This window comes from Lates calcarifer, linkage group LG10, assembly GCF_001640805.2.
Source record: "Lates calcarifer isolate ASB-BC8 linkage group LG10, TLL_Latcal_v3, whole genome shotgun sequence".
Lineage (NCBI taxonomy): Eukaryota > Metazoa > Chordata > Actinopteri > Centropomidae > Lates > Lates calcarifer.
Genome location: NC_066842.1, coordinates 11,693,487 through 11,718,927, shown reverse-complemented (window position 1 = coordinate 11,718,927; position 25,441 = coordinate 11,693,487). Strand labels below are relative to the sequence as shown.

Sequence of the window (25,441 nt, the reverse complement as noted above, 5' to 3'; positions counted from 1 at the left end):
TAACACTGGGAATTTTAATTTGCCCTGATGGAGTTAAATGTACCTCCAAATTTTCACCAGCTGGGATGATGATAACTTTACCCAGTCAGAAGTATAAAAAGTCTTACCCAGTTGTAATTTATCAACACTCAAAGTGTATTTGGAGTATGACAAATGTAATATTTAACAAAAAATTAAAGAGACCCAACAGGGTTGGGAACTTTAGAAATCAGGTAAACAGATATAATTCATCACTGCATGAAATCTAATAATAACATGAAATCTTTACCTTTTACATGAGAAGGTTTACATGTCATGTTGCCCTCCCACCTCCTCTCCTCTCTTCTTTTGTCATTTCTCTAAAAGAAAAACAGAGCACAAACAGGTTGTATCTTTAGAACTCAGGTAAACAGAGGTATAATTCATCACAGCGTTAAAGCTGATAATAACAAAAAACACTTATCTGACCTACACCTGACTATTGTTTTAAAACAGACTTGAAGAATAGTGAGTATATCTTTTAAACCTAAAACAAAGGCCTTTGAGGCTCCTGGAATGGCCAATATGTCCCTATGTTCCTCTGCCCCCTTACTATGTGTTGTTTTGTTTGGACTGAATGACATGAGAGTTCATACTGTAACACACCAGAAGATGGCAGTATTTAACAGGAAACAAGTCACCTCAAACATTAACACTAATCCGTTTAGGATTAAGGAGCTATAATAACTGATAATGTTGATTAAAAAAACACAATACTTTTCAAGTCATAGGCGACCTGATACATTCAAAACAAATTACATATTAAAAAAAACATACATGTGCATGACTGAGAATATTTTAGGTTAATATAATTAAGAAAAACAAATTTATTATGTTATAAGAAGAAGGTGGTTTCTGTGCCTTTTCTGGTTATAACATTTTCACTGAACCTGATCAGTTCAGGCTTCATATATGTTGTGATGAAATGCCATCAGATGATCTGGATCTGATGTCGCTCAGGTCTTTGGGTCTTTTTCTTTTTGGAAACAGTCTTTTTTTGTTTGATTGTTTCTTATTTATTATCAAAATTATTTCTGATAATGCTGCAGGAGACTGTGGCCTGGTCCTCGCAGCCTAACTAAACTTGAAATCTGCGCGTTTGGAAATTCATGGCTGGGTTCAGTAATTAAAGACAATAGGTAGCGGGCAAAAGCGAATGAGGTCAAAGATTAGACTCGGGTCGGGGTAATAAATTAAACATGGAATCCTAAATTATGAATTTTCTCTGAGGGTGGAGGACCCGGAGCTTCTGTATCTTTAATAGTGAGGATAGAGGGAGAGAGAGAGATGGGAGAGGCTGCGCGTTCACGGTCCCTTTTCTCGCTCAGCGGCTGCGGGGACGCGCAGTGGATCCCACACTCGCTGGAGAGGAAAAAGGCGCCGTCGGATTGCAACATCGACTCCCCGGGAAAAATGTTCCCTCCACCGCCCTTCATCAGCGCCGTCCAGACCCGCAAAAGTCATGTGAAAGGAGCCACGACCACTGAGGACTCGAGTTTTTTCGACCATTAAACTTGTTTCAGAGGATTGTAAACTCCGAGGGTGATTTATAAGACACGGGAATTGAAGTTATCATTGGACAGGTAAGACGATTGAGCAGTTAATGAGGAAGTCACTGTGCGGGAAAATGAAAAAAACAAAACAAAAAAACACATATCATGAGCAGTATCCAGATCTAAGATGAGATAGAAGAAATCGCCCTGTAGGCCAGTTGATAACAAGGGCATCTGCTCATAAGTGCAGAAAGCTTCAATGCTTTGCAAATTGATCATGAAAGTATGACCATTTAACTCTTGCTAAAAGTAAAGTGTTTCCGATTAACTGCAAGAATCAAGGGTTTCAACACCACAGACAGCGCCAGTTTGTCTGCACCGGATTGTGAAAACGCGCTCAGAGCAGGAGAGACCACCTGACCCTGATATTGCTGCAAATAAGCTGTGACACGTATCATATGTGCATATATGCTTTGTAAAGTGCATGGATGTCCAAAAAAAAAAACAAAAAACTATCAAACAACAACAACAAAAAAAAAACTCCCAAAAATAATGACTGCTGTCTTTGTGACGTGATTTGGACAAAATGCAGTGTGATTGTATGACAGCAGCAGTGTTCATGTTGTGTTGTTGTTGTCTTCAGCTTCTTTGTTTTTATGTGTTTAAGATGCAATTTTGAGTTGTGTGAAGGAGCTGTGGTGCCTTTTAAAAAACCATAACCTATTTAGTAAAACACATTTGAGCTGATAAGACGTCAAAGCTTTCACAGCAGCTACATTTCCGCTGGTGTAATGGACATAATGGATGCCATGTACACATCTGATAAAAAAAAAATTTGGCTAATGTCTGGTAATTGATGCTTGCAGGTGCAGAAAATGGCAAGAAGGCTCCTGCAGCTCCTCGCCCTGTGGACTACTGTGACTGGCATTGTTCAGTGCTGTCCGGAGCTCTGCAGCTGCCAGGATAAATTTGCCCACCAGTTTGCAGACTGTGCTTACAAGGACCTGCTGGTGGTACCTGTGGGTCTCCCCTCCAACGTTACCACCGTGAGCCTTTCAGCCAACAAGATCAAACTGCTCAAGAGCAAAAGCTTCGTCAATATCACTCAGGTCACCTCTCTCTGGCTGGCCCACAATGAGATTGTTACCATAGAGACGGACACCTTGGCCCCCCTGATTCAGCTCCGCAACCTGGACATCAGTTACAACAAAATAGTGAACTTTCCATGGGAGGATCTGCACAACCTCACCGCCCTGCAGCTTCTAAAAATGAACAACAATGAGATGGTGAACCTTCCAAAGGATGCCTTCTCCACGCTCAAAGACCTGAGGTCGCTGCGCATTAACAACAACAAGTTCACCACCATTGTGCAGGGGACCTTCAGCGCTCTCTCCTCGATGTCCCATCTTCAGATTTTTAACAACCCCTTCACATGCTCCTGCAGCCTGGAGTGGCTGAGGGACTGGATTGCAACAACTAAGATTTCTGTGCCTGAGCCAAATTCAATTGTATGTGAGGCCCCTGAACACCTGAAAGGTACGATGGTTACAAAGATTCCTAAACTGGACTGTAGGGCCCCTACTGTCACTATAACCTACCAGCCTGACCTTGAGAACACAGAGGTCTATGAAGGTTTCATGGTCATTTTAAATTGTGAGACAAAAGGGAGCCCCAATCCACAAGTCAGCTGGGAGGTGATTGCAGGAAATCAAAATTATCTGTTTCCCCTGCCATCCACTGTGGAGATAAATGATGCACCAATTAATGATAAAACAACCAACGATCGATTCAAAGTCTTTAGTAACGGCACACTTATCATCTCGCATTTGACTAAAAGGGAGGATGGAAATTACAGCTGCTCTGCTGTGAATGATTTGGGCAAAGCAGAGAGGAGTATTAGAGTGGCTATGGCAGGCGCCCAAAAACATGTCGGCAAAACGGTCGACAAAATCCATCCGTCTGACAAAAAGCCTTCAGAGACCAATCCCTCCAAAAACAACGTGATCAACTGGACCAAGTCTGAAGATAAGACAAAGACCCCAGAAGCTCCATCAATCAAAATCGACAGCACGGAGCAGGCTGGCGGTGTTTCGAAGGAGCAAACCTTAAACAAGTGCGGCGTGAGGGAAAGCAGCGAATACATCTCCAACCATGCCTTCAACATGAGCTTGGATGACCTGAAGCAGTACACTTTTGATTTTGGTGTTATTGCGTTAGAGGTGTCAGAGACGGAGGCCAAAGTGCAGCTGAATCCACTGCAGCTTCCCAGCAGCAAATCTAACCTTCATCTCAGTCAACCTGAAAACCAGGAAACAGTGAATAAAGAGCCTGTGGGTTTGTACCAGTCGTCATCTGGTAAAGCCACCCTGGACATGCTCTACCTCTGTGTAAATACAGGAAATGGACACTCCATGGTTCAGTGGTCCAATATAGAGGAGGGGGTTAATGCCTACCGTTTCCATGGTTTACAGCCTGGCACCAATTACACACTTTGTCTCACCTATGGGGGGCAAGACTGCCAAGTCCAAGTAGTCTTCACAACTAGGAAGAAGATCCCCTCCCTGCTCATCATCGTTGTTGTCAGCATTTTCCTGCTGGGTCTGGCCACTGTTCCCTTACTGGGGGCCACCTGCTGCCATTTGCTATACAAGTACCAAGGGAAGACCTACAAGCTGATCATGAAGGCTCAGAATCCGGATCAGATGGAGAAACAAATGAACGGAGATTTCGACCCCAGGGCGTCTTTCGTGGAGTCCGAGAAAACCTTCAACCCCAGCGAGTTAGGAGAGGGGGAGGGAGAGGCCGAGGGAGAGGAGGGAGACGGGGAGGGAGAAGCCGAGGGGAGCGTGGTGACCGAGTCCATTCCCGGATCCTCATCCAAAACCAACCAGGAGGAGTTCGAAATGGGCTCGGAGTATAGTGACAGGTTACCGCTGGGAGCAGAGGCAGTCAACATCTCGGAGGAGATCAACGGTAACTACAAGCAGCCAAGCCGCTGAGCCCTGCTGACGATACGAGTATAATGTAAAATATTTTACTTTTACGTAGCCTACATTCAAGCGGGTAACTCACCCACCATTACCACACGTGAAAAACGACAGCGCCTGATTAAAAAAAAGGTGGATCTTTAAATTTTTTTTCTTTTCTTTTCTTTCTTTTTTTTTTTTTTTTTTTTTTTTTTTACCTCAGAAAGTACTCCGCCAATCACCGAGATTGTGAATTGATTCATGTGACATTTGTAATCTACTGTAAGGTTAAAATAAGTGACATACGTTTACAATGCAAGCACAGATCTCTAGCTTATCAGACCTCAACACTGACATGAAAGCGACGAAGTGTTGTTCCCTTCTTGTACCGGACAGACACAGATGGGCATCGGCGCAAACGGTGGCGTGCAGAGAGTTCTGCGTAATTTAGGGCAAAAAAAAAAAAATGAATGCAGAAAAATATAATCACCGTTTGAGAGCACAAAAAACAACACAGCAAAAAAGTGCCATATATTTCAAAGCCATTTTAAATAAAGTAACATCAGGGAAAAAAAAACAAAAAAACATTTGCTCTTCCTTCCTTCTCTCTCTCTCTCACACACACACTCACAGGCCAATTGTCCTCTCAGGTGTCGGCACTCCGGCTCCACTCAACGCGTCCACGGAAACTGTAGCAGCAGATTTGGATGATGATGATGATGATATTTGATATTTAAATGACATTAGACGCAGATATTCGCCTTCTGCGTTACTGCGCCTGACATGACCGCACACAGCAGCGCCATGCCCGCTGTCCTGTGAGTCCAAAAAGGGGGGAAATTTCACTTCCAGCTATGTTGTGCTTGACGGAATATCCCAGGTTATTTACCAACTAAAAAAATGTTGTTCCACGTGACGTATAAGGCTTTAAAAAATGTGCGATTTTAACCTCTTAATCAACGGGTGCTTGCTTGTATACTTCTCGCTTTTTACAAAGAACGTGTCCATGGCATGTCACACGTATTTCCTTGTGTGGTTTTTATTAGTGTAGTCTAGAGGACTTTAGATGTTACTGTCAACTTGTGATGTAAAAGCCATGTGAGTTGAAATAATTCTTTTTTTTTACGACGGTAAGTTTTAAACGAAGCCATGACAAAGAAGGCGTCTGACGGCTTCACTGTCTTGTAATTTGATGCATAGTGAGTTTTTGTGAACTATGTTGTAAAACAAGAAACACCCCCACCCCGTGACCCTTCGAGATTTTTTGATATAATTTTATGTAAGTGGAATTAATAAAACATATGAAACTATACACAGCATTTTCTGGATTTGTCACTGACCTTGCGGACACAGATGGTGAGATGTTCCAGAGGAAAAAAGGAAGAGAGCTCAGCTACATTATTTATTAGATTTATCTGAAATAATAATAATCTAAAAGGAAAATGTAATATGGCTGATACAGTTTGATACAGTTTATTTTCGTTCTTGGTTGTTATTTCTCATGCATTTTCCTTTATTATTATTTTTTATTTGATACGTTTTTATACGTTTTTTTCCTCCAGTCCAAAAAAGGACTGGAGGAAAAAAAATGGCTGGATTTTTGAGGCCATAGAGCGTTTATGCAAAAGGTAAAGAAAAAAAAAATGCTGCGTTTGAGAGCGCTGATAAAAGAGGCTTCCTTTGTTTTCATTCTCTTTTCAGTCCAGTTCAGTTCATTCCGCGCATCACGACAGGAGCAGCATCACACCACGCGTCTGGAGAATAAACGAACCTGCTCTAGAATAATATAAATGATGATGAAAAAATAGTTTAGTGTCAGTTTTATTGTCACAGTAATCAAGAGGAAAATTCCAGTGTTTATATTTTCACTTGAAAGTCGGCATTTTAAATGTCAAACTGTGTAATGTTAGTAAACATCAGAAACCAGGTGAGATTACAGACAACAATAAGTAGCCAGTGGTTTTGGACTTAAATGTCTACAAATAAAACAGAAGATACAAACAATTGCATTTGTCTGGTGGTTCCTATTCCACAGGTTATTAGATACACAAAATGTGCACCATTGTAAAAAGATTTATTACCCAGTCTATGAAAACAGTTAATTCTGTAAAGTCATAAATAATGAAAAGTTCTACATATAAATACCCTCTTTAAAAGGATGTTTCAGTGGATTTCACATCAGTATGTTTAGTTTGGGCGACTACCATTTTACATCATCTGAACTATATGATAATGACAACATATTGGAAAATATGTGATTAACCTATAGGTTGATATATAATGAATGCTGTCCCAAAATAAGCACATAAATGTGTTGAAAATGACACATTACGAGTGTGTTTTGTTGGGAGACAGTGCAACACGAGCTTTCCTATGAGACTGGAGACAGTGGCTCTCACACATAAACAACCCGGGGAACATAAAGAGCACAAAGTCAACACACAATCTCCAGACAGACAGAAAAAGGCTTGTTGAATATCTCTACATGAGACACTGAGCTATAAGTGCACTTATTTCACCAAATGCAGACGCATCTACAGTAGGAATGGACAAACAATGTGACTGCAGAATCTGCCCAAAACCAAGAGAGACTTTCCAGCCAATCCTTATTAATCAGGGTCACATTCATGTTCAGTTGCTGGCAGCAGCTTCTGCCTCCTTAGTTGCTGCCTCCTTTTTGCTCCCCTCCTTGCCACTGCGGTTGAGACTTCCATTCAGAAAGCTCTCTGCGGTCTGACGCTGGAAGTGCTTCCTGGTGCCCACCAGGGAGGGGTTGTTGACCAGGGTGTAGAGGAGCTGCCAGTGCCCGCGGGCCCTCTTGGCACTGGACACTTTGTGCTGTTTCTTGTCCTGCTGGACCAGCTGGATCCCTGAGGACATTCAGACATCATGATAGCACCGAAGGTACTGTATATGTTATATATACACAAGTCTTATGCAGTCTCAAGATATTTTAATCTTAACTAGAATGGGGAGAGGACTCTGTTGAAGGCCACCCAGGACCAGCTAGATACTACAAAAAGAGTAATAATAGAAAGCAATCATATTCTAATCCTCCAAGCATGGTTGGAGCATATTGGGCTTGCCATTAACACGCTGAAAGCTTGAGCCCCTTGGGCTACATGAATATGAAACAGGCAATTAGCGCAGCTCATCTATGTAATCAGCTACTCGAGAACTAATCTTTGTAATGCAATAGATTATTCCTGATAATGCATTGTTCTCTCGATGCAAACAAGCAACATCTCCACTGCACATGTAGAGATTGTAATTGGACTCAGCTGTGACTATATAGCAGACAGAATTGGATTCCTCAACAACAGATGAAGCCTGATGCATTTTCCTACCAGTTTCTCTATATATAGCACCAACCTGTAGGACTACATTGTCTCTTGGTGACAGAAGCTCAGGCGAGTGTGGGCATGCCATAAGGACAGCTGATTAGTTTATGACAGATTTGATTGAGACCAGCAGCAGGTCTGTGAATTATTCCGCACTGAGACTCAATTTGCTCCTGCCATATTAAATCAGAACTGCTAAGCTTTCATTTCTTCTGTGCATGCAAGACAGTGTTATGATCTGATTATGTGTTACAGTGACCTGCTGCTGAATTCTAAACGTCTCTGGAGAAATTAAAAATGCCACACTGCCTTTAATGTAGAAATAACTACTTTTTATCTTTAAAGGACAAAGCTGATGGTATTCAATATTTTTCTTGTCATAAGCTGTTGCTGTTAATACTCACTACAGCACAAAATATCTATCAATTCATGATTGAAAACAGTCCCTAACAAATGCACAACTTATTTTTGTTTGACTAATGTTTGCTAAAAACCACAATGCCCAATTGTTTTAGGAAACTACCACATTTTATGAATATAGTGAAGCCCCAGTATCAAATCTTCGTGCACTCATGTGAGCTGAATCATCAGTACTGGCTGAATGAATGTGTGGTCTGTGATGTGGGCTGGGTTTTGTGTTACAGACCCTCTTCTGCATCCCGTGACCTCTGTGCAGCATTGCTCTCCTGGCCCACACACTGCAGCAACACCCCGCAGAAGGCCTTCATCACAGGGTGAGACTGGCTCACCTCAATCTTCAGATAATGAGCATAGCAGCGGTAGGCTGCAGACAGACACAGGGAGGGAGGGGGGATCACTCTGACTGGGCAAAAGCAATAAACGCATAGCACTGTGCCCCATGTTGGCTTTGAAGCAATCACACATAATAGCCATACAATCACACTTTTTTTCTGTCTTTTTTTTTTTAACCACCTGCTTTTCCTGACAACAGATGTCTTAAATCTGTGGCCAGTTCAGAGATTGCTGTGCAATTAGAGTCCCTTGCACCGCACAGAATACAGATATCATACGGGCTGCATTGAGTCGCTAGCAGGGTAAAGTGGATAGGATACGCATTTCTGGCCTCTAAGTGGGATCAGTAAAAGTGCATTTGCTCAGAGAAAATTGCTTCTCTTTAAGCCTCCACAGTGACAGTGAAAAAAAACACATAGTGACATCTGCAAAGGTAAAAGCATGACTTTAATACCAATGAATACGTTAATATTGTGTGTCAGACTAAAAGGGGAAAAATGCAGGAATATGTAAAATATAAGCGAGCAACGTAATGTAAGGCATTCAATTCCCTAGCAATGCACTGTTTTTATTTTTACACAAATAAAAAGACAGTTAAGGTGCATGCTATTTATTGTATTAAGGTATTTTTTATGCAGACACTGAACTTGACCTGATGCTTTGCTGTGGTCAGTATACTAGACAGTGACAATATGGCTGCCTTAACAACAATGACAGAGTGTAGAATATCTTGCCCACCTGGGTCAAATGCCTCCACATTGCGGTTAAGAAGACTGATATCCATGCGTCCCATGTGAACAATGTTGAACAGGGCTGTGATGATCATGCGCCAGACTGCCAGCAGCACCCCGATCAGAACATTGACTGCAAAAAGCAGGTACGTCAGCAGGAACAGGTTACCCCTGTTAGATAGAGTAGAGCGCATCAAATATAGGAATTAAAATACTTAGAAACCATAAATAAATAAACACAGTATAGATAATATACAGCAGCAAATATAGTAAATCACCTGTTGTCTAGGTCTCGAGTGCCAGCTGTTTTTTTGATGAAGCAAAACCTGGCAGTGATGTGTTGAAACAACACAGCCAAGAGTATCATCAGCCAGAAGGGCCTGAAAGGACAAAATCAACAATCAAACATGTCCTGCCATGATACAAGACAGAGGGCACTAAAAACATTTTATAACTGACAAGAAGTGATGTGAGCCAAAGCCATTTCTGTACAAAAAATACAGAGCATGTTGTGGCTGTTGATTGAAAGCTGTCCTAGATATCATGTTTTAAGAGGGACTAAGAAAGCAGCCTCAATTTTTCATTGACCCAGTGACACTTTGAGTTCATCTAGTAGATTTTTTTAGGTATTTTCATGGTCAGAACCTTAATTTTGCCGTGATAGCGGCAAAGTCACAGTGGCGAATTTCTCTTTGGAAGCATACAGTTGTTGGACAAAGGAGAGTGATGCGTGAGAGACGTGACGAATGCTCACCACATGCTCAACAGGATCTGAAAGAGAATCAGATTCTGTCTGTGCAGAACAGGTATGATAATGAGGAAGACAGCGATCAGAAGGCAGAGGAAGAACACCATGGTCTGGATGATCATGCCTGCAGGGGAAAGATCAGAGCTTACACCCTGTCCAGTATCCAATGAATCTACACTACACACCCACTGCTCTCTCATATCACAGCGAGGGGAGGGGCGAACAATTGTTTTCTTACTAGGAAACCTCAAAATCCCTGGCACATCTCTAGCTGGACAGTTGGTTTAGACAGATGCATTTAGAAACATTTAAGGAGGGTGAACAGAAGAAAGCACTAATAATATTAGAAAAAGGAAATGATGAAAGCTTAATATGGCTGTTTGCCTGAATGAGGAACTATGAAATAATGTGCAGACACATATATATATATTTATGGGTAAGTACTGTCAACCATACAAAACAAAACATATAAAACACAACATCTAAAACATTTAACAGCAGTTATGAAAGGATAAAACAAAAATGTATGGACAAAACCATTTGAAACCAAAAAAATTTGCTATTTTCCCTCAGTATTCAGTATGTAACTGTACCGATGCAGATGTGAGCTGCTGTAAAGCTGGTGTATCCCATCCAGCAGACCAGAGCTGGCCGTGAAGCCCTGATACTTCTCTGGCAGTTGTAAACATTATAGATATCTCCTCTGTACAACCCTTTCAGGTTTGACCTACAGAGGGGAAAACACAATCAAGACAATGCAGGGTTACGCGATACATAAACGGATTTATCGCTAAATGTACAAATTACACAGTCGATTGAAGAGGTAATTTAGCAGGGGATACAGCCGAAATGCAATTCAATACTCGACTTGGAAAACCATTTCTTTTAATACGACGTAATTTATGGCAATGGCACAGTATTTCATTTCTTATCTTAATGGCCATTTTCATTTCTAGAAGCAGTTAACGCAGAGTGAAAGCTATTTTGTCTGTCTGGATGATTAGTACTCTATTATGTTATAATAACTCCTGCGTGAACCATTATATCATAATGAAGGGACCAGAATGCAAAGCACATTCACAATTCTTGGACAATTTGGCAAGAGAGAGAGAAAAAAAAACATAAGAGAAAGACAGCTACAGCACTTTCTTGCTCTTAAACCCACCGATGCAGAACCATAGACCGCATGAGCAAAGCTAGGTTGACCAAGCCAGAGAGGGTCATCGCCGAGATAAAGCACACTGCAAGACAAATATAGCACATGACCTTCAGGATCTCATTCATTGGCAATTAGCATGTCATATTACAACAACAATACAGCCAATAAAAAATAATATGTTAATATAACTGTGGCTTATGAAAGAAGACTCTAATGTGATTTAACTGTATTTAATCTCTTTATGGTTTCACTCACCTTCGACACACCACATGTAATAAACCACTATTTGGACCACTTCATGTTTGTCTGGAGACAGCATGATCTTGAACCCAGCCAAAACGTTGGCGATGTCCTCGTCGACTCCAGAACGTGCAGTCTGGAGAGGAGGCACCACTGCCGAGATCAGCAGAAGACCCACCTACAAAGAACAAAACAAAAGACAAAATAAACAAACAAAAAGAAACAAAGAACAAACCCATACATTGTTTATTCATTACTGGAAAAACTCTTAGAATGATGATATAATTAACATAATACCTCAGTGCCATGCAGAAATAAACAATTTAAGTGCAGTGCTGTGCTAAATCTAATATAATATCCATGGATTTTTAAATCTACCAGTAAATGTAATTGATAGTTACCTGATACAGCATTATGAATGACACTACACCAGATATAGCCAGCTTCAGTGGAAAGCGGAAAGCTGTTTTAACAAAGAAATAAATTAGGTGTTATAAAACAATGACAGGAGATAACACATTAAGGCATGACCAGAAATAAAAGAAACCAGGACCATATATTTACCCTCCTCTGGCGTATAAATGTATGACTTCACAGCATCGATCATCCTCTGAGGGAGCTTGGGCGTCTCTGTGCTCGATGTGCTGAGGTGAAAGGTAAACAGAGTTACAGATTCAAACCCTGCATTTTACGGCACACCTCAATGAATCCACCAGATTAGGAAACATATGTGAATGAATGAGCCATTTTTGCCATAATCATCTTTGCATACATCAAATTGAGGAACTCAAATTGAGTCAAACATGCACTACAAAAGACAGAGGAAATGCATTATTTTCATGATAACAGCCTCTGTGTGACACATGAATTATTTGCATTGACTGTATGAGGAAATATTGACAATTCTTTAACTAGCAGGTGTGATTAAGTTCTTTGCAAAAATACTGCGGGTGTTGAATGTCTTCAAAAATGTTATCAGTCAGCGGATTCTCTTTAATCAGGATTCAGTGTCTAGGAAGAGCAACAGCCACCTGTTTCCTCCAGCTAGTCTCTCTGCCACCATATGATACTTATTTGTCTGTAACAGTAGACATATTCCAGGCTGGGAAACTCACACACTCACTGATGCAATTTTACAACTTCCTGTAAGTTAGGGTTTAAAGCTACAAACGCTGACAGTGTTGTATCTCTGTCTCCCACATTTCCTGTCATCTCTCTATTGTTCTACAAGGCTTAAAAGGCCAAGAACAAGTTAGGTAAATTCAAGTTAGCTATTATGTGGAAAGAGCTGTGTTTGAACCCAGAACTGAATTAAATTGACTGAGGAGATGTCAAAAGAAAGAAATAGGTATGTAAAAATACAGCAAATCTGGTGTGTTACTGATTATAGGTTACAATTCTCACCTGATTTTGGTGGGCTTCTTCTTTTTGAGCATTTTCTTCACATAGTCTTTATAGTAGCTGCTGCTTAGATCCTGAAAAAGCAGCAACAGTATAAGGAACTAAATGATGACAGTATACAATAAATAGGCTAGGATAGTGAGGCAAAGCTGAATTAACTGATTTGGTTTCAGTTGGGCCACCAAATTTCTGAGCTCCTTTGGAAGCATGTGGTATTAGGTAGTGTTTAAATTTGACCTTTATTTTGTAATGATTATCATGTGGAAAAAGCATTGCTCACAAACTAAGCCTCCTTACGATAGAAGGGGGTGGGCTGAATCAAACTCCAGGCAATGGCTTCACCATAGCTTTGTCACACCCATGCTGAGATTACCATCAAATAAACACAGCATTGTGTATCCTCAGTGAAAAAAACAAGGCAACCTTTTCATAATCTGATCAAGAACATAACATAAACCAATTACGTCAAATCTACTTAAAATGATTAGGCCACTGGCGTGCTGCATTGGCCTTCGCATTTTCCCTCAGCCTAGACTGTATGAGCATGATAAGCCCCTTGATAAGCAGGTAGCTTATAAAAGTTCCTCACATACACAGATTCAGTGGAAATGTGCGTCTTAAGTGAGATTTTTCTCATTTTTAAAAGTTCAGGCTTATGTAGCCACTAACTACTAATCAACATAGACACTTTTACTCATTTGGTTACGTAAGCAAGCCAAACAGTTCTATTACAACTGCTATTACAACTTTGCAACCATCCTGAAGCAAACACTCAGGAACTGCTCAAAGATCAAAACTTACCTCTGTAGCATTGTTCTTTTCAGTGCCCTTTAAGCCCTTGAATAGAAGAAGGGGATACTGGAAACTAAGGAATGCCAAGCAAGCTATCTGGGGCAGGCTGGAGAAAAGGGAGTAGTATTTGTGTATCTGCAAAGGAATAAAAGAAGACTTTAAATCACCTAGCAACTTGTTTTGGGAGGTTTGGAGAAACACACCAGGAATACATTGTACTGACACAAAAAGTGGGCACAAATGGATTTCTGTATTTTTGGTAGGAGTCTGCAGACTGGCCAAATGGGATCCCCACGACAACACACCGGCCAAAATTATTCAAATTTAGGGCATGGGAAAAATCTTTGTGCTTAGTTATACACCAAATACTAGAAGATTGTCATGTGATTTTTTCTCTTTTCCATGTTTAAAAAGAAATACTATTCTAAACATAATGATTAGTAAAATTTATTCTGTTGTCTTTGTGTGATTAAGTCTTTCAGTTCAGCGGAGATGCTCCCTGCAGCATCTTAGTGTGTGCCAGCTCACGGTGGAATAGACAGACAGGCAACCATGACACAATCTACCATAAAGCCTGGATGCCTCTCTTCTACTGACACACACTAAACTGATTAACTGTGACAAAGCTTCTTGATTAAGACCAACAGACAGTGGAACTAATGGTTATGAGTCATAGACAATCCTCCACTGAAAACCCAAACAACAGGGATGTGGCACAGAATCTGGGATTGAGTGAGGTTTAAAACCCCAACCATGTGTCCATGAATCCAACTGACAGGCCTGATATTCATCTTTTCAAATCACATCTCTTACATATACAACAGACCAGCTTTGTTTGGTAATCAATGGGTTTCCAGACCAAAACAAAACAGCTTTGTCCTTGAAATAATCCTTAAAACTCAGACAGATGACACACAGTGGAGAAAATGACCATTAAAAATCCATAGACACTGGATTCTTAACCATATGTGACTTGGAACTCGTGGCATATCTAAAAGTGATCTTTACTCACCAGAGGTGTTTTGGGACAGTCAATTTTCTGCCAGACCAGAACACCAAAGTGTGTCCATGACAGGAGGCTGCCAAGTACATAGCCAACTTTATTATGTAAGGTGCCACATGCCAGGAGAGGGTAGTATAGTGCGGGGTAGTAGAAGACTCCCAGAATCACCCAGTTCTCTGCAAATACAACAAGTGTGTGAAGACCAAGAGCATCAGAGGGAATATACGCTGATATGTAACACGAGAATATAACTTTGACAACTAATTCTGCTTCACAGTTTTTGGGAAAATGTGTGGAAACTATGCATAATTTGAGACCACACAATGCTGAACAAGTGATATATTTCTTCCTCTACTGAACCTTGTTCTGTTTAGGGATTGTGTAGAGTAGCATGGGCCTGACTCCTTACAGTCATTTCTTATGTAATTTCATTTCAGGGAGAAAAAAGCTTACCATCAAACTCCTGAGTTGAAAATAACAGACATATGGAAATGAAGTAATCCAATTACATAACACAGATATTTAAAAAAATAATGTTCATGGAAATACACCTATCCATATGACAGTCTAATCTCCTGCCTTTCTTTTGTCCACTTATTCAAGGACGGACATTTTAGTTTCTGGAATAAAAGCCTTTTTCTCTTATGATAAAAAGCAGCTATAAAAGATTTACAATCTGTGAAAAAAAGCAAATACACATTGGCTAATGTTAGACCAGGAAGAACTAAGAAGACCTCCTCACGTTTGTTCTGGGAGTCTGTTGTGAAGGGGAGGGGGTTTGGCGATATGAGCAGGCCCCACAGTTTGCACAAGAGCACTCCAAACACAGCCACTGCCAGGCCCTTGTGCTGCGTATGGTCCAGGAAGTTGACTGGGCTGTGAAATCAAGGAGCAGGTATTTAGAGCCCACATGTTACCAGCCTCACATTTGGATGTAACAGTTCAAAGGGAACATATAAGCATTTAGTCTACCAACCAATTACAATTGAGTTTAAGGATATGAGGCATTGTCATTGTTATTTTTCACCTCCCATTCATGTCCGCATGGTATGAAAATCAACTTTGAGGCTTGCAACTTGCTTGACATAGGAAAATCCATCACATTTTTATCCAGGGAAGGTTCACTGAGCATGAAAGCTCTCTTTCATCCAGGGCACCCAGCTCCAGGAAACACAGAGTTAAACACACTCACACCTGGAAGTTACCCAGTATGACCAGTTTAATCTGCTGGCCATTGAGCAGTTCCATTGGAGCAGATCTTGGGGCTAATTACTCAAGAGTACAGCAGCCAACTTTTTTAAAGTTAGTAATGTTCCCAATTCAGACTTTGTCAAAATCCATGTGACTTATCATAATCAAGTCTGTTATCACAATGGCCACCTGCAATATTAATCTCTTATGGAAAATGTTAACTGTGACAGAATTTCCAATCTCCAAAGTGTTTGCATGTTGATTCTCAAACAATACTGCAAAAATGAGACTGGAAATCATTCTATAAATCTTTGGAAAATTACCAAAAGCAGTGCAAACTAAATGTAAATGTACAAATATGTTCTTGTAGGAGTAAGCAGCTATTTCATTTCACATGTAATCATGGTGTTTATTACTTAACAAACCCTTACCTGAATAAACCTGGGAGTCCTTTCTGTCTGTCGCCCACCTTCGTCCGTCTGGCTAAGATTGCTAGGATTAGCATGACAACCAGCTGTAGGAGGAAATACATCAGTTAACATAACCTGCACAGCAGTTCTGCAGCTGTGGACTCCCCAGGGTTCAGGCATCACTCTGCTCCTGACTAAAAATGAGGGTTGATGCCACAAAAGGCCACACCTCCAGTGTCTCATTAGTGTACCCCATGGATGCACCTCTGAGTGAACTGTCATCACTCAGGATCACTGACCAGTGAGAGTTCAATGACCTGTCGTGACCTGTGACACATTTAGGAAACAAATCTGGGGGAGAATGCCTTGCTATAATTTGGGCCAGGGTGGACAAATTTCTAGTCACTGAACAGACATAGGGAGAAAAAGTGAATGCCAAGTAACATCATCGTGTAAACATGGGAGGAGACATCCTGACACAAATATTATGTGCAAATATTAGACTTAGATTTACTAATCTAAGGCCAAACTGGTAAATCATCTTCTCTTAATTGTTATGCACTCAGTTTGGGCTTATGTAACGTAGTTTGTGTGATGTAACTAGAAGCCACTCAGAAAGTGAATTACTATTACTGTATTTACTTTTTAAATACATTTTTTATATTCACTTTTGAAGAAAAAAAGTTCAAAAGAAGCTTTATATTGTCATGTGAATCCTTCCTCTAATCATCATCTGGGCCCTGGATGTACATCTGGATCTGGCTCTGCACCAACAACTATTTATCCAAAACCATTTGTTCCACCAAATTTCATTACAACCTGTTCACAACTTTCTGAAATAATAACCTAATTATCAGATAAACAGATGGGACTGAAAACAAACAGTAACTTCCGTGGTGAAGATAATTAGACAGGGCTGACGTTGACAGCCATAATTTTATCAAGAAGGAGAAAAACATATCACAATGGAGCACATCATACATACAACACATAACATAACGTGTGAGATATCATAAATGCAATGAATGATGCATATGATAGTGAATGACAGGACAGTGTAATGTTGTGTCACATTAATCCAACGGGAAAGTGGACTTACAGATATGGCAGTGATGCATATATGGTAGAGCCTGTCATCAACAGTAGGGTCACATGGAGGGATTATTCTAAAAAAAGGGAAACATTCACACATAAGCAAAACAGTCAATCTTAAATAGAATCTTAAAACTCAAAGCTCACTGAGCTGCCCTAAAGTATACCTCACTAAATCTTTCACACGTCACTGTTAGGATCATTTGTGGCTGGAAACTTTGTGGCTGAAATCCTGCAGCAGAGATTTGCATTTAAACGGATTGGTATCAGCGTGACACAGGAAAACAACAAATGCCTATGTTCACGTTCCTGTACAGTGGAGGAGCAGGAATGCCTGGTCATGGGGGTAGTAATTACAACTCTGACATTCAGAGTCAAGGCCCCATAAAAGTGAGGGGACTTCATATGTTTCTTCCAGAGTGGATGCTGTGACATTTTTCACAACAGTCTCTTACCTGTCCAAACAATGTGTGAATTTGTAACTTGGCACTCAGATCACAGACTCCACCAGACCAGACCATTTTTGTAAATTTAAGACAAGGTTAAAATTAACATTTCCAGAGAGTAACAGGGCATTTGAGTGTTTACAAAAGCTAAGCTAGTTTAGCTTGCTGGTGAGCTGCAGTAGTGAACACAAAAGCTTTTCAGACCACAACTCACCACAGTCTATCAATTTACACAACATTCAGACGGTTTATTAGCTAAACATGGCGGCTGGTGATGAATGACACTTGTTCCATCGTATTTCTGTCATATTGTTAATCTGAGGCCATTATCAGACACGAATATTTTTATTACTATTAATCATTCTGTACCAGTGGAGACATTTTTTTTTGCTTATATTGTTTTTTTTTCTCATTTTATAAAAGCAAAAGCAATTTAAATGTAAGAAAACATCCCTAAAGAACTAACTGGAAGTATTGCATGCACCCTGTTGCATTGTGGGATTGGTCAGGACTAAGAAATATGTGTCAGTATAGCTTTTGGATTGTATATCCAAAGTTGTTTCATTTTTTTGTATTAAAAAAAACAGAACAGTAAAATGTTTAAACAATGAGTTATTTTGGGTTGGATACACTTAAGTATTGTTCATACTTTTTTCTAGAAAGTTCTGTGGGTATCCGTGGGTTTCCATAACGACCTGTGTTCTCAAAACATGAAAATGATACAGCCTATAATAATATATTATTACAAATTATATGAATGGAAACAAGATCACACACCTACACTGGCTCTGGTGAAGTGTGCCAAGTGTCACTTGATATCTCAATGAAAGCTGTATCTCGCTGCATAATTGTTCAGACTTACAAAAGTTGGAATAACTTCTAAGACCATGGACTGACTCATCCTATTTTCTCCATGTTACAGACAGACAAGAAAAGCGTTCAAAGCTAAATTAAGTGGATGATCTTAAAAAAAAAAAAAAAAAAAAAAAAAAACTTTAGTCCTTAGGAATGTAAGCATGTACTTACTCTGCTTCAATTTTGGATGGCAGTGGATCCAGGTCTGGGTACTCATAGTCCAGTAGAGCATCCTTATCCATTGTGCTTTCTCTTTTTCAAACAGATCCAAAGTCTTACAAAGAACTTGATGTACTTTAACCCACAATCTGTAGCGACACACAGCTGCGATCCCCTTGACTCAAGAGGAAAAAGTGTCTCCCAAGTCCCAAGTTGGTCTCTGCTGCAGAGGCGTCCTTGTTTCCGTGTGTTTGGTCTGCTCTCTGTGTTTGGTCTGTTACCCTCCCTCACAGTCTGTACTCAGGTGCCCTGGTCCCACTGTGGAGCTGAGAGTAATGTGACAGGTCCTGGCTGCAGCGTGTTGCCTCCACCCTGCAAAGGCCCTATTTCAGCTGAGGGTTGCCACCACACTGGGAGCCTGGGGAAGAGAGTGAGTGAGAGGGGGGCCAGTGTGTGTGTGAAAGGAGGGAAAAATGTGGAGATCTGGGCAGCCAATCTGCAAGGCCACCTGCAGCTTACTGGGATTACATCTACTTTTGGAGTTGTGTTAATGGACCTGTGGCCGGTGACTGGAAGGGGTCAGGTGTGCAGAGATATAAAACTCCAGCTAGGACTGTGTGGGTAGCTGGGAGCAACGAGGCTTTCCTATCAGAGCGGAGTTCCACATTGATAACAGGGAAATTCTCACGTTGTTCCCTCCTGTCACAGTCTCCACCTATCATTTGTAAAAGGTTACCAAAACTGAATCCAGGTGAATCACCAGTACAGCAACATGGAACCAAATAAAGCAGGATGGAAGAAATTACATGTTTTTAGTACAGCATACTTCACACCTTTGCACCTTCAGATAGATAAGGATCACGGATGGGTTCATTCCACCCAGTACTTTGTCTTCAGCAGATAAATTAAGATAAATGTTTCCAAGGGCATTTTCATGCAGGGCATAGTTTTCTAAACCAGGTGACTTCTGTCTTAGAAAAAAAAAAAACTAAAACTAGTACATGATATGTGTGGATGAAATGGATTTAACAATAGCTGGAGACAAACTGCCCAGAGGATGGGAATTTAATCCAAGCTTCTCTAGATTTTTTTTAATGCCAGTGGTGTCTTTTGTCGGCTCATGATACACAAATAATATCCAACAATAAAAGTGGATGTTCTAATGTCTCCTCTCCATTGTATGAACTTACAATGGAAAGGAGACATCAGAATGTCAAAAAATTTTCCCCCAGAGAAGAAATTCAACTTCAACACCTATGTTTCTCCAATTTTCCTGTTAACCAACAGTACTGCCAAAACGATTAGTTGATTAATTGATAAGTTGAGCAACAGGTTAATCACTAACAATTTTTGTAGTTCGGTAATTGTTGAAATTATGTGTGAGGCAAAATGTGCATTAATTTTCTGGCTCCAGCTTCCCAAGAGTGAAGATTTTCAGTTTTTACTTTACATCATTGTAGATTGAATATCATTGGGTTTTGGATTTTTGGTCGGAAAATGTCACCTTGAGCCCTGAGACAGGGTGCTGCCATTTTCTAGACTGATTGATTCATTCATAGAATTAAAACACAGAGGAAGGACTACAGGTTGATCTATAATCACAATCATTGTTAGTTGCAGAATTTAAGTACATTATATGAGTTTGTTTGTGTGTCTAATATTTCATGTAACAGTGTGAACCGGCACATCTCATCACACCAGGCTGGACCTTGTCCTCCTGAGTCATGACAAATCTCTGTTGCATATTAAATCCTCGCTGGATCTATCAGCACACAGGAATTAAACAGAACAGTTGTTTAACACCAGATCTTGAGATCTGATATTTCCAACATCACAGTTTTAACTATGTATCCTGTTTACCCTCTTCATGATCTCTGCTGCAGCCTCTTATATCTCATGAAAAGAGGAGATCTCAGGAGTATTATTCATTTCTTTGGTGACAGAAAAGCCTATTTGGGCAGAAAGGTTTCTCCTCTGGAATTCCAGCAAACTAGTCACAGCAACAACAGTATAAAGAGAGACCAAATGATCACAAAGAGCCTGCAGCATAAGGAAAGCACAAGCATGTGAGTGCTACAAAGACACACTGAGGTCAAGGGTCATGGCAACACCCTAGCTCCAATTATTTCATATCTGAAACAAGTTGAATAAAGCTACAGCAAACGTACTTACATTTTTATGTTTGCCACCATCTACACAAAAGGTTGTATATATCTTGTGCAACATGTCTGCATCTGTTACTGCATTCAGCTGCAGCCAGCTGAGACTAAGTCAGTTTTGCAACACTGCCTCCATGTCAGCATACACTCATTATGCCAGGATTACAGTCACACAACTTAAAAAAAAAGCAACAAATTTTCCCTCCTAACACTCCTAAGAAAACATTGTTTCTCAAGCATAGTAAGCCACCAAATCAAATGCTCCCTGAAGAAAAAGCAGCCCAGGCAAATAAAGGGGTCACTGAACAAAGAATGCTTTGAACAGTTATAATTACATCACAGAGAGGCAGTTTGATTGAGCCAGACATCTCACTTGTATCAGGTTTAGGAAGTCGGCTCAAAAGCCCTTTGGTAGGAAAAATATGGGGCATGAGCCACGTAAAAATAAACATAATTGAATTACAAATATTCATTTTTAATAAACAGCAACATCAATGACAGTGGCAAGTCAAGCATCCACAAACTAATAACATGTGAAAGAGTTGGCAAATACTCAAACAACCATGATCATTAGAGCTGTTAAACATCTTCTGTTTAGGGAAGATGCTTTCCATAACTCTTCTTACTAACTTTCCTATCCATACTATCATCACTCAGGGAGCTCAAATGTTTCTGTAACCATTTAATTTCCTGTGTTAAATATCTAAGTGTCTAAAGCTCTGTGTGTCCGAATTACTGTACACTTAATTTAAAGCAGGCAGAGCATTGCTGGCCTAATTCCCACAGGTGAGCATGATCGTCTCTCCTCTGTAAGGTGCAGCTGCAGCAGTCAGCGCCTCTGGATTCGGTTTCAAACAGACGTTACGGACAAATTTCGTGCCTTTGAACACGAGCTCGAGCTTCTGACAACAAAGAGTCATTCAGCTTGAGCGCCACAACAGGTAACTTAGTCACCTGTACCTCCTGCGTGTCCTCAACTCAGTGGGCAACTTTCACACGAGGAGGTAATTGTGTATTGTTGTTGTTTTTTGTGCCTTTATATCCTTGGACTTAAACGTGCGCCTCTCAACGGCGACATAATTATTTAGTAAGTTTTGCAACAGGAGTATGGTGTATTATGAGTGTTTTTATATCAACTACAATGGCTGCTCTTAATTCTAAAGATGCTAGGCTACTTACCGACAGACTGCAGGTGTGCTGCTGCGCCAGGAAGGAGTGTAAGGGTGGTAAATGTGCAGGACGACTACTGCTAGTGAGCTAATTTTGTCAAGCAAAATTTGTTTGGTCCTGTAATGTCTGCAGGACTACTACTTGCACAGAAAACAAGTTATGTAAAACAAAGAAATTTACAAACATTTTTTTAAAAGCCAGAAATTTGTGTGGTACTTAAATGTCTCCTGTACTTGACTCTAGACCACTCTGCAAAATCCACTTCAGGTGAGTTTAAAATTTGCATCTTACCTCGTGTTAACCTTGTGCTGTCTGAGAATTTCAAATGGCTGGGGTCTTCATCACTTTCCACCATACACCCACCTCGGCGGAGTTCAATAATTAGATCAACAAAACAATAATCTCAAGTACAACTTGGCTTTTTTTCTGGACTCCTCCTCATGTGGTGAATAGTTGGGACTTTGAACCATCTCTATCTTGTTGTGGTGGGAATAATCATAAAAGTGCTGCTGCATGCAAAATGAAGAAAAGTTGTTGTGAAACATATAGAGGTGACTAATGTGGACAAGTTCAAGTCAAGGCTGCAGAATGCTGATCATCTGAAATATATATTAATGAATGAAAATACAAGGTAACTGTACTAAGCCTTTGTTATCTGGGTGTATGTTTTTGGATAAAAGTAGTATTTTGAGATTTTATCCTTAAGTATAACTTGTGTGTTTTAGTTGTCTTGATGTTGTATATTCAGTGACCTTTGTGACATCCTGGTGGATTTTTTGCTATTTTGACATTTCAGGTCAAAGGAGACACATTTCCTGGCATAGTTGCATCAACACAACAACCAGTTGCTGCCTGTTCTGACGCATATTATTTCTGATTTTACAGTAGCTTTGTCACAATGAAGGAGAGTCCCATCACGATGGAAGTGAAGGAGGCTGAAGTGGTGAATGTGAAGTTCAACTAAAAAGGAAACTCGCCGCTGCTGGGACTCATTGCGCAACACGGCGATGGAGACGTCATTTAGACCAATTCTGGTTGCATTTGATACCGTTGTGCAGACCAGTGTGGGGTGAGGCGTCTTTACTCTATGTGCAATAAAACTTTCAGTGTTTCAACTGTTACTTCTTGATTAAATTTTTATCATGTTTTGTTTTTGTTTCTCCTCAAGAATAAGAACCATGATGTTCATCTGAAGATCAGGGTTCTGTTTGTGAGAGGCCCAGATAAATGACGCTGATATCAAAGATGGTGAGTGACTTTTTTTGCTGCATAGAGAACAGTTGGTGTCCACAGTTTCTTTTCATGAAGTCAAACCCAGTGTAAAAAAACACCATTAACTCCTCTTCTGTGGGGATGAGTGCATGGTGGCTCCTAAGGAAGTCTACTTACACCAATTCTAGGGATAAAGCAAAACCAGAGACAAACTGTCATTTTCTCTTTTTCCAAACAAAGGAGCAGGAAATCACATCCATTTAAATTCAGCTCTGCATGTAACCGGAGCAGATGTGACACAAAATTTCTCTACTAAAATGAGCTTCTTGTGGTTTCATGGCATCATATTATCAGTGTTATTTGCAGTAAGATGTCCTCCCCAAATGCACCTTAGCCACAAGACGCCACTGTCCTTCACTGCACTGACTCATTAGTGACAATAGTGCAGAAAGAGTGAGAGAGAGAGAGAGAGAGAGAGAGAGAGAGTGAGAGATTGTCTTCACTGATCTCAGGAATTAGATTCTGGCCTTTATAGAGACCTGGTTCTGGTTCACAGGAATAACATGTACTGCAGTTTAGGGTGAATTTCAGCACTGGTAAATGTATGGGCATTATTTTGAATTCAAGTTTGTCATTCTTCTCTTGGCTAGCTTCCTGCCACCGAATCTGAAGTGGAACTCTCAAGTGCAAGCTTTTTATGCATCGCAGAGTCCAGACTTGTTCCTCCACTCAACAGGCAACACTGACCTTCTTATGACCTCTTCCCAAAAAAGCAAGTGAGTATATCCTCCTCTGACTACTGTTCCTTAGTGACTCAGTCTTTTTATTAAAATTAAACACAAACTTTCCATCAAAAGCTTGCCATCATAATTATTAACTAGCTGACTCCACTTTTTGCTCTGAAAAACAAGAAACTGAGTTAGCAGTTTGGTCTCACAGCTGTCCTTACAGAGGCAAGAAAACAAGCCTGAGACTTCTGCCTGTCATATCAATAAATTAGATTCTAACAGACAGTATTTTAATTCGGCTTTTGTCAGTCGTTGCTTTGTACATAATGCAACACTTTTTCACAGTTTTTCTAACCCAGACTACTTTTAATCTAAGATGCCTCAGATAAATAAAACGAATCCAATTGCATCTGCCTTGACATCTCTGAATGGATTATTCTTTTATTCCTTATTTCGTGCTCCATAAATATTAACATTTAATTGTTGGCAAAGTCGATTCAAATTGAGTAATATTGAGAAATATCGCCTCAGTATTAAATCATGCCTCCTGAAGGCCTCCTGGGTGCGGATGGCTAATTACTGGGGATATTTTTCTCCTGCTCAGTCTGCTGCCTTGCCTCTGTCATAATCAATGAGCCTTGTAACACTCAATTAGAACATAATTGGATTTGTGTGTGTTTGAGGTGGAAAAACATGTACATTTGAGCGGACATGAAAGAACTGCTTATCTCTGTTGACAGCTGTAATGAAGCTGAATTGGGTCGACCAATTGTAAATTTCAGAAAAATTCAGTCAGTATAAGCATATTCCAGAAATCCCCCTCCTACTCTACGCCCAGATGTCTTGCATTTGGCTTGGATAAAAACTGCTTGAATTTACATTGTAATGTTTAATTAATAATTTGGCTCTGGCACATAGTGCTAGCTAGATATGAATCCATATGTTCTGTTCACATGTGACAGAAAGAGTTGATTAGGTTACACAGTGAACAGCATTTTAGACTTATTTGTATAAGGCTTTAAGCCTTTTTTTGGGTATTTCTATGACAGCAGATGACTGACTGAAGGCCAGGAGACGCATCTCTGTGGAGTGCTACTGAGTGGAGCACATCATAGTCAGATATAGCATCAGAATATTTATACAAGACATTATTTTCCATTTTTCAAGAAGCACACACTGTCACAGGTTGTCATAACTCTTGGCACCAGGTAGTCCTTTAACCTCAGCACTTTGTACGTTACCTTGTGACTCATGATTCAGACTCAGAGTAATGTGAACAGTAAAATAACCTTCCTTTTGTCATTACAGTTTTGACAAAATAAGTACACATTTCAAAACCAAAAACCCAGGATGTACTGTGATTTCTTTGGAAAA

The 25,441-nt window shown here is 40.2% G+C and overlaps 2 protein-coding genes and 1 long non-coding RNA gene across 3 annotated transcripts; 2 read left to right on the top strand and 1 right to left on the bottom strand.

Annotated features, from left to right (window-relative positions):
- The first annotated feature begins 1,333 nt into the window (after positions 1 to 1,333).
- On the top strand, positions 1,334 to 5,789 carry islr2 (immunoglobulin superfamily containing leucine-rich repeat 2). The gene is made up of 2 exons (XM_018680982.2): positions 1,334 to 1,601; positions 2,378 to 5,789. Exon 2 carries the CDS (start codon positions 2,387 to 2,389, stop codon positions 4,508 to 4,510), a length of 2,124 nt encoding a protein of 707 aa, XP_018536498.1. The 5' UTR covers positions 1,334 to 1,601; positions 2,378 to 2,386; the 3' UTR covers positions 4,511 to 5,789.
- A 493-nt stretch (positions 5,790 to 6,282) lies between these two features.
- On the bottom strand, positions 6,283 to 22,580 carry stra6 (signaling receptor and transporter of retinol STRA6). The gene is made up of 18 exons (XM_018680993.2): positions 22,419 to 22,580; positions 18,811 to 19,216; positions 17,346 to 17,412; positions 16,268 to 16,350; positions 15,388 to 15,521; positions 14,655 to 14,821; positions 13,652 to 13,777; positions 12,854 to 12,924; positions 12,014 to 12,093; positions 11,851 to 11,912; positions 11,465 to 11,627; positions 11,216 to 11,291; positions 10,644 to 10,777; positions 10,057 to 10,174; positions 9,581 to 9,682; positions 9,310 to 9,473; positions 8,465 to 8,602; positions 6,283 to 7,347 (listed from the first exon to the last, which is right to left on the bottom strand). Exons 2-18 carry the CDS (start codon positions 18,879 to 18,881, stop codon positions 7,109 to 7,111), a joined length of 1,995 nt encoding a protein of 664 aa, XP_018536509.1. The 5' UTR covers positions 18,882 to 19,216; positions 22,419 to 22,580; the 3' UTR covers positions 6,283 to 7,108.
- A 120-nt stretch (positions 22,581 to 22,700) lies between these two features.
- Positions 22,701 to 23,375, top strand: LOC127139005 (uncharacterized). Its single transcript, XR_007813969.1, has 3 exons — positions 22,701 to 22,758; positions 23,013 to 23,196; positions 23,296 to 23,375. It is a non-coding gene; the product is annotated as an uncharacterized LOC127139005 (long non-coding RNA).
- Positions 23,376 to 25,441: the final 2,066 nt, after the last annotated feature.

Coding starts and splice junctions, on each gene's coding strand:
- islr2 (XM_018680982.2), top strand. CDS start 2,387: ATGGCAAGAAGGCTCCTGCAGCTCCTCGCCCTGTGGACTACTGTGACT.
- stra6 (XM_018680993.2), bottom strand. CDS start 18,881: ATGGATAAGGATGCTCTACTGGACTATGAGTACCCAGACCTGGATCCA. Junction 15,522..16,267: donor GGACTCCCAGGTTTATTCAG/GTAAGGGTTTGT, acceptor TTGATTTCACAG/CCCAGTCAACTTCCTGGACC. Junction 11,292..11,464: donor TTACATGTGGTGTGTCGAAG/GTGAGTGAAACC, acceptor TTTGTCTTGCAG/TGTGCTTTATCTCGGCGATG.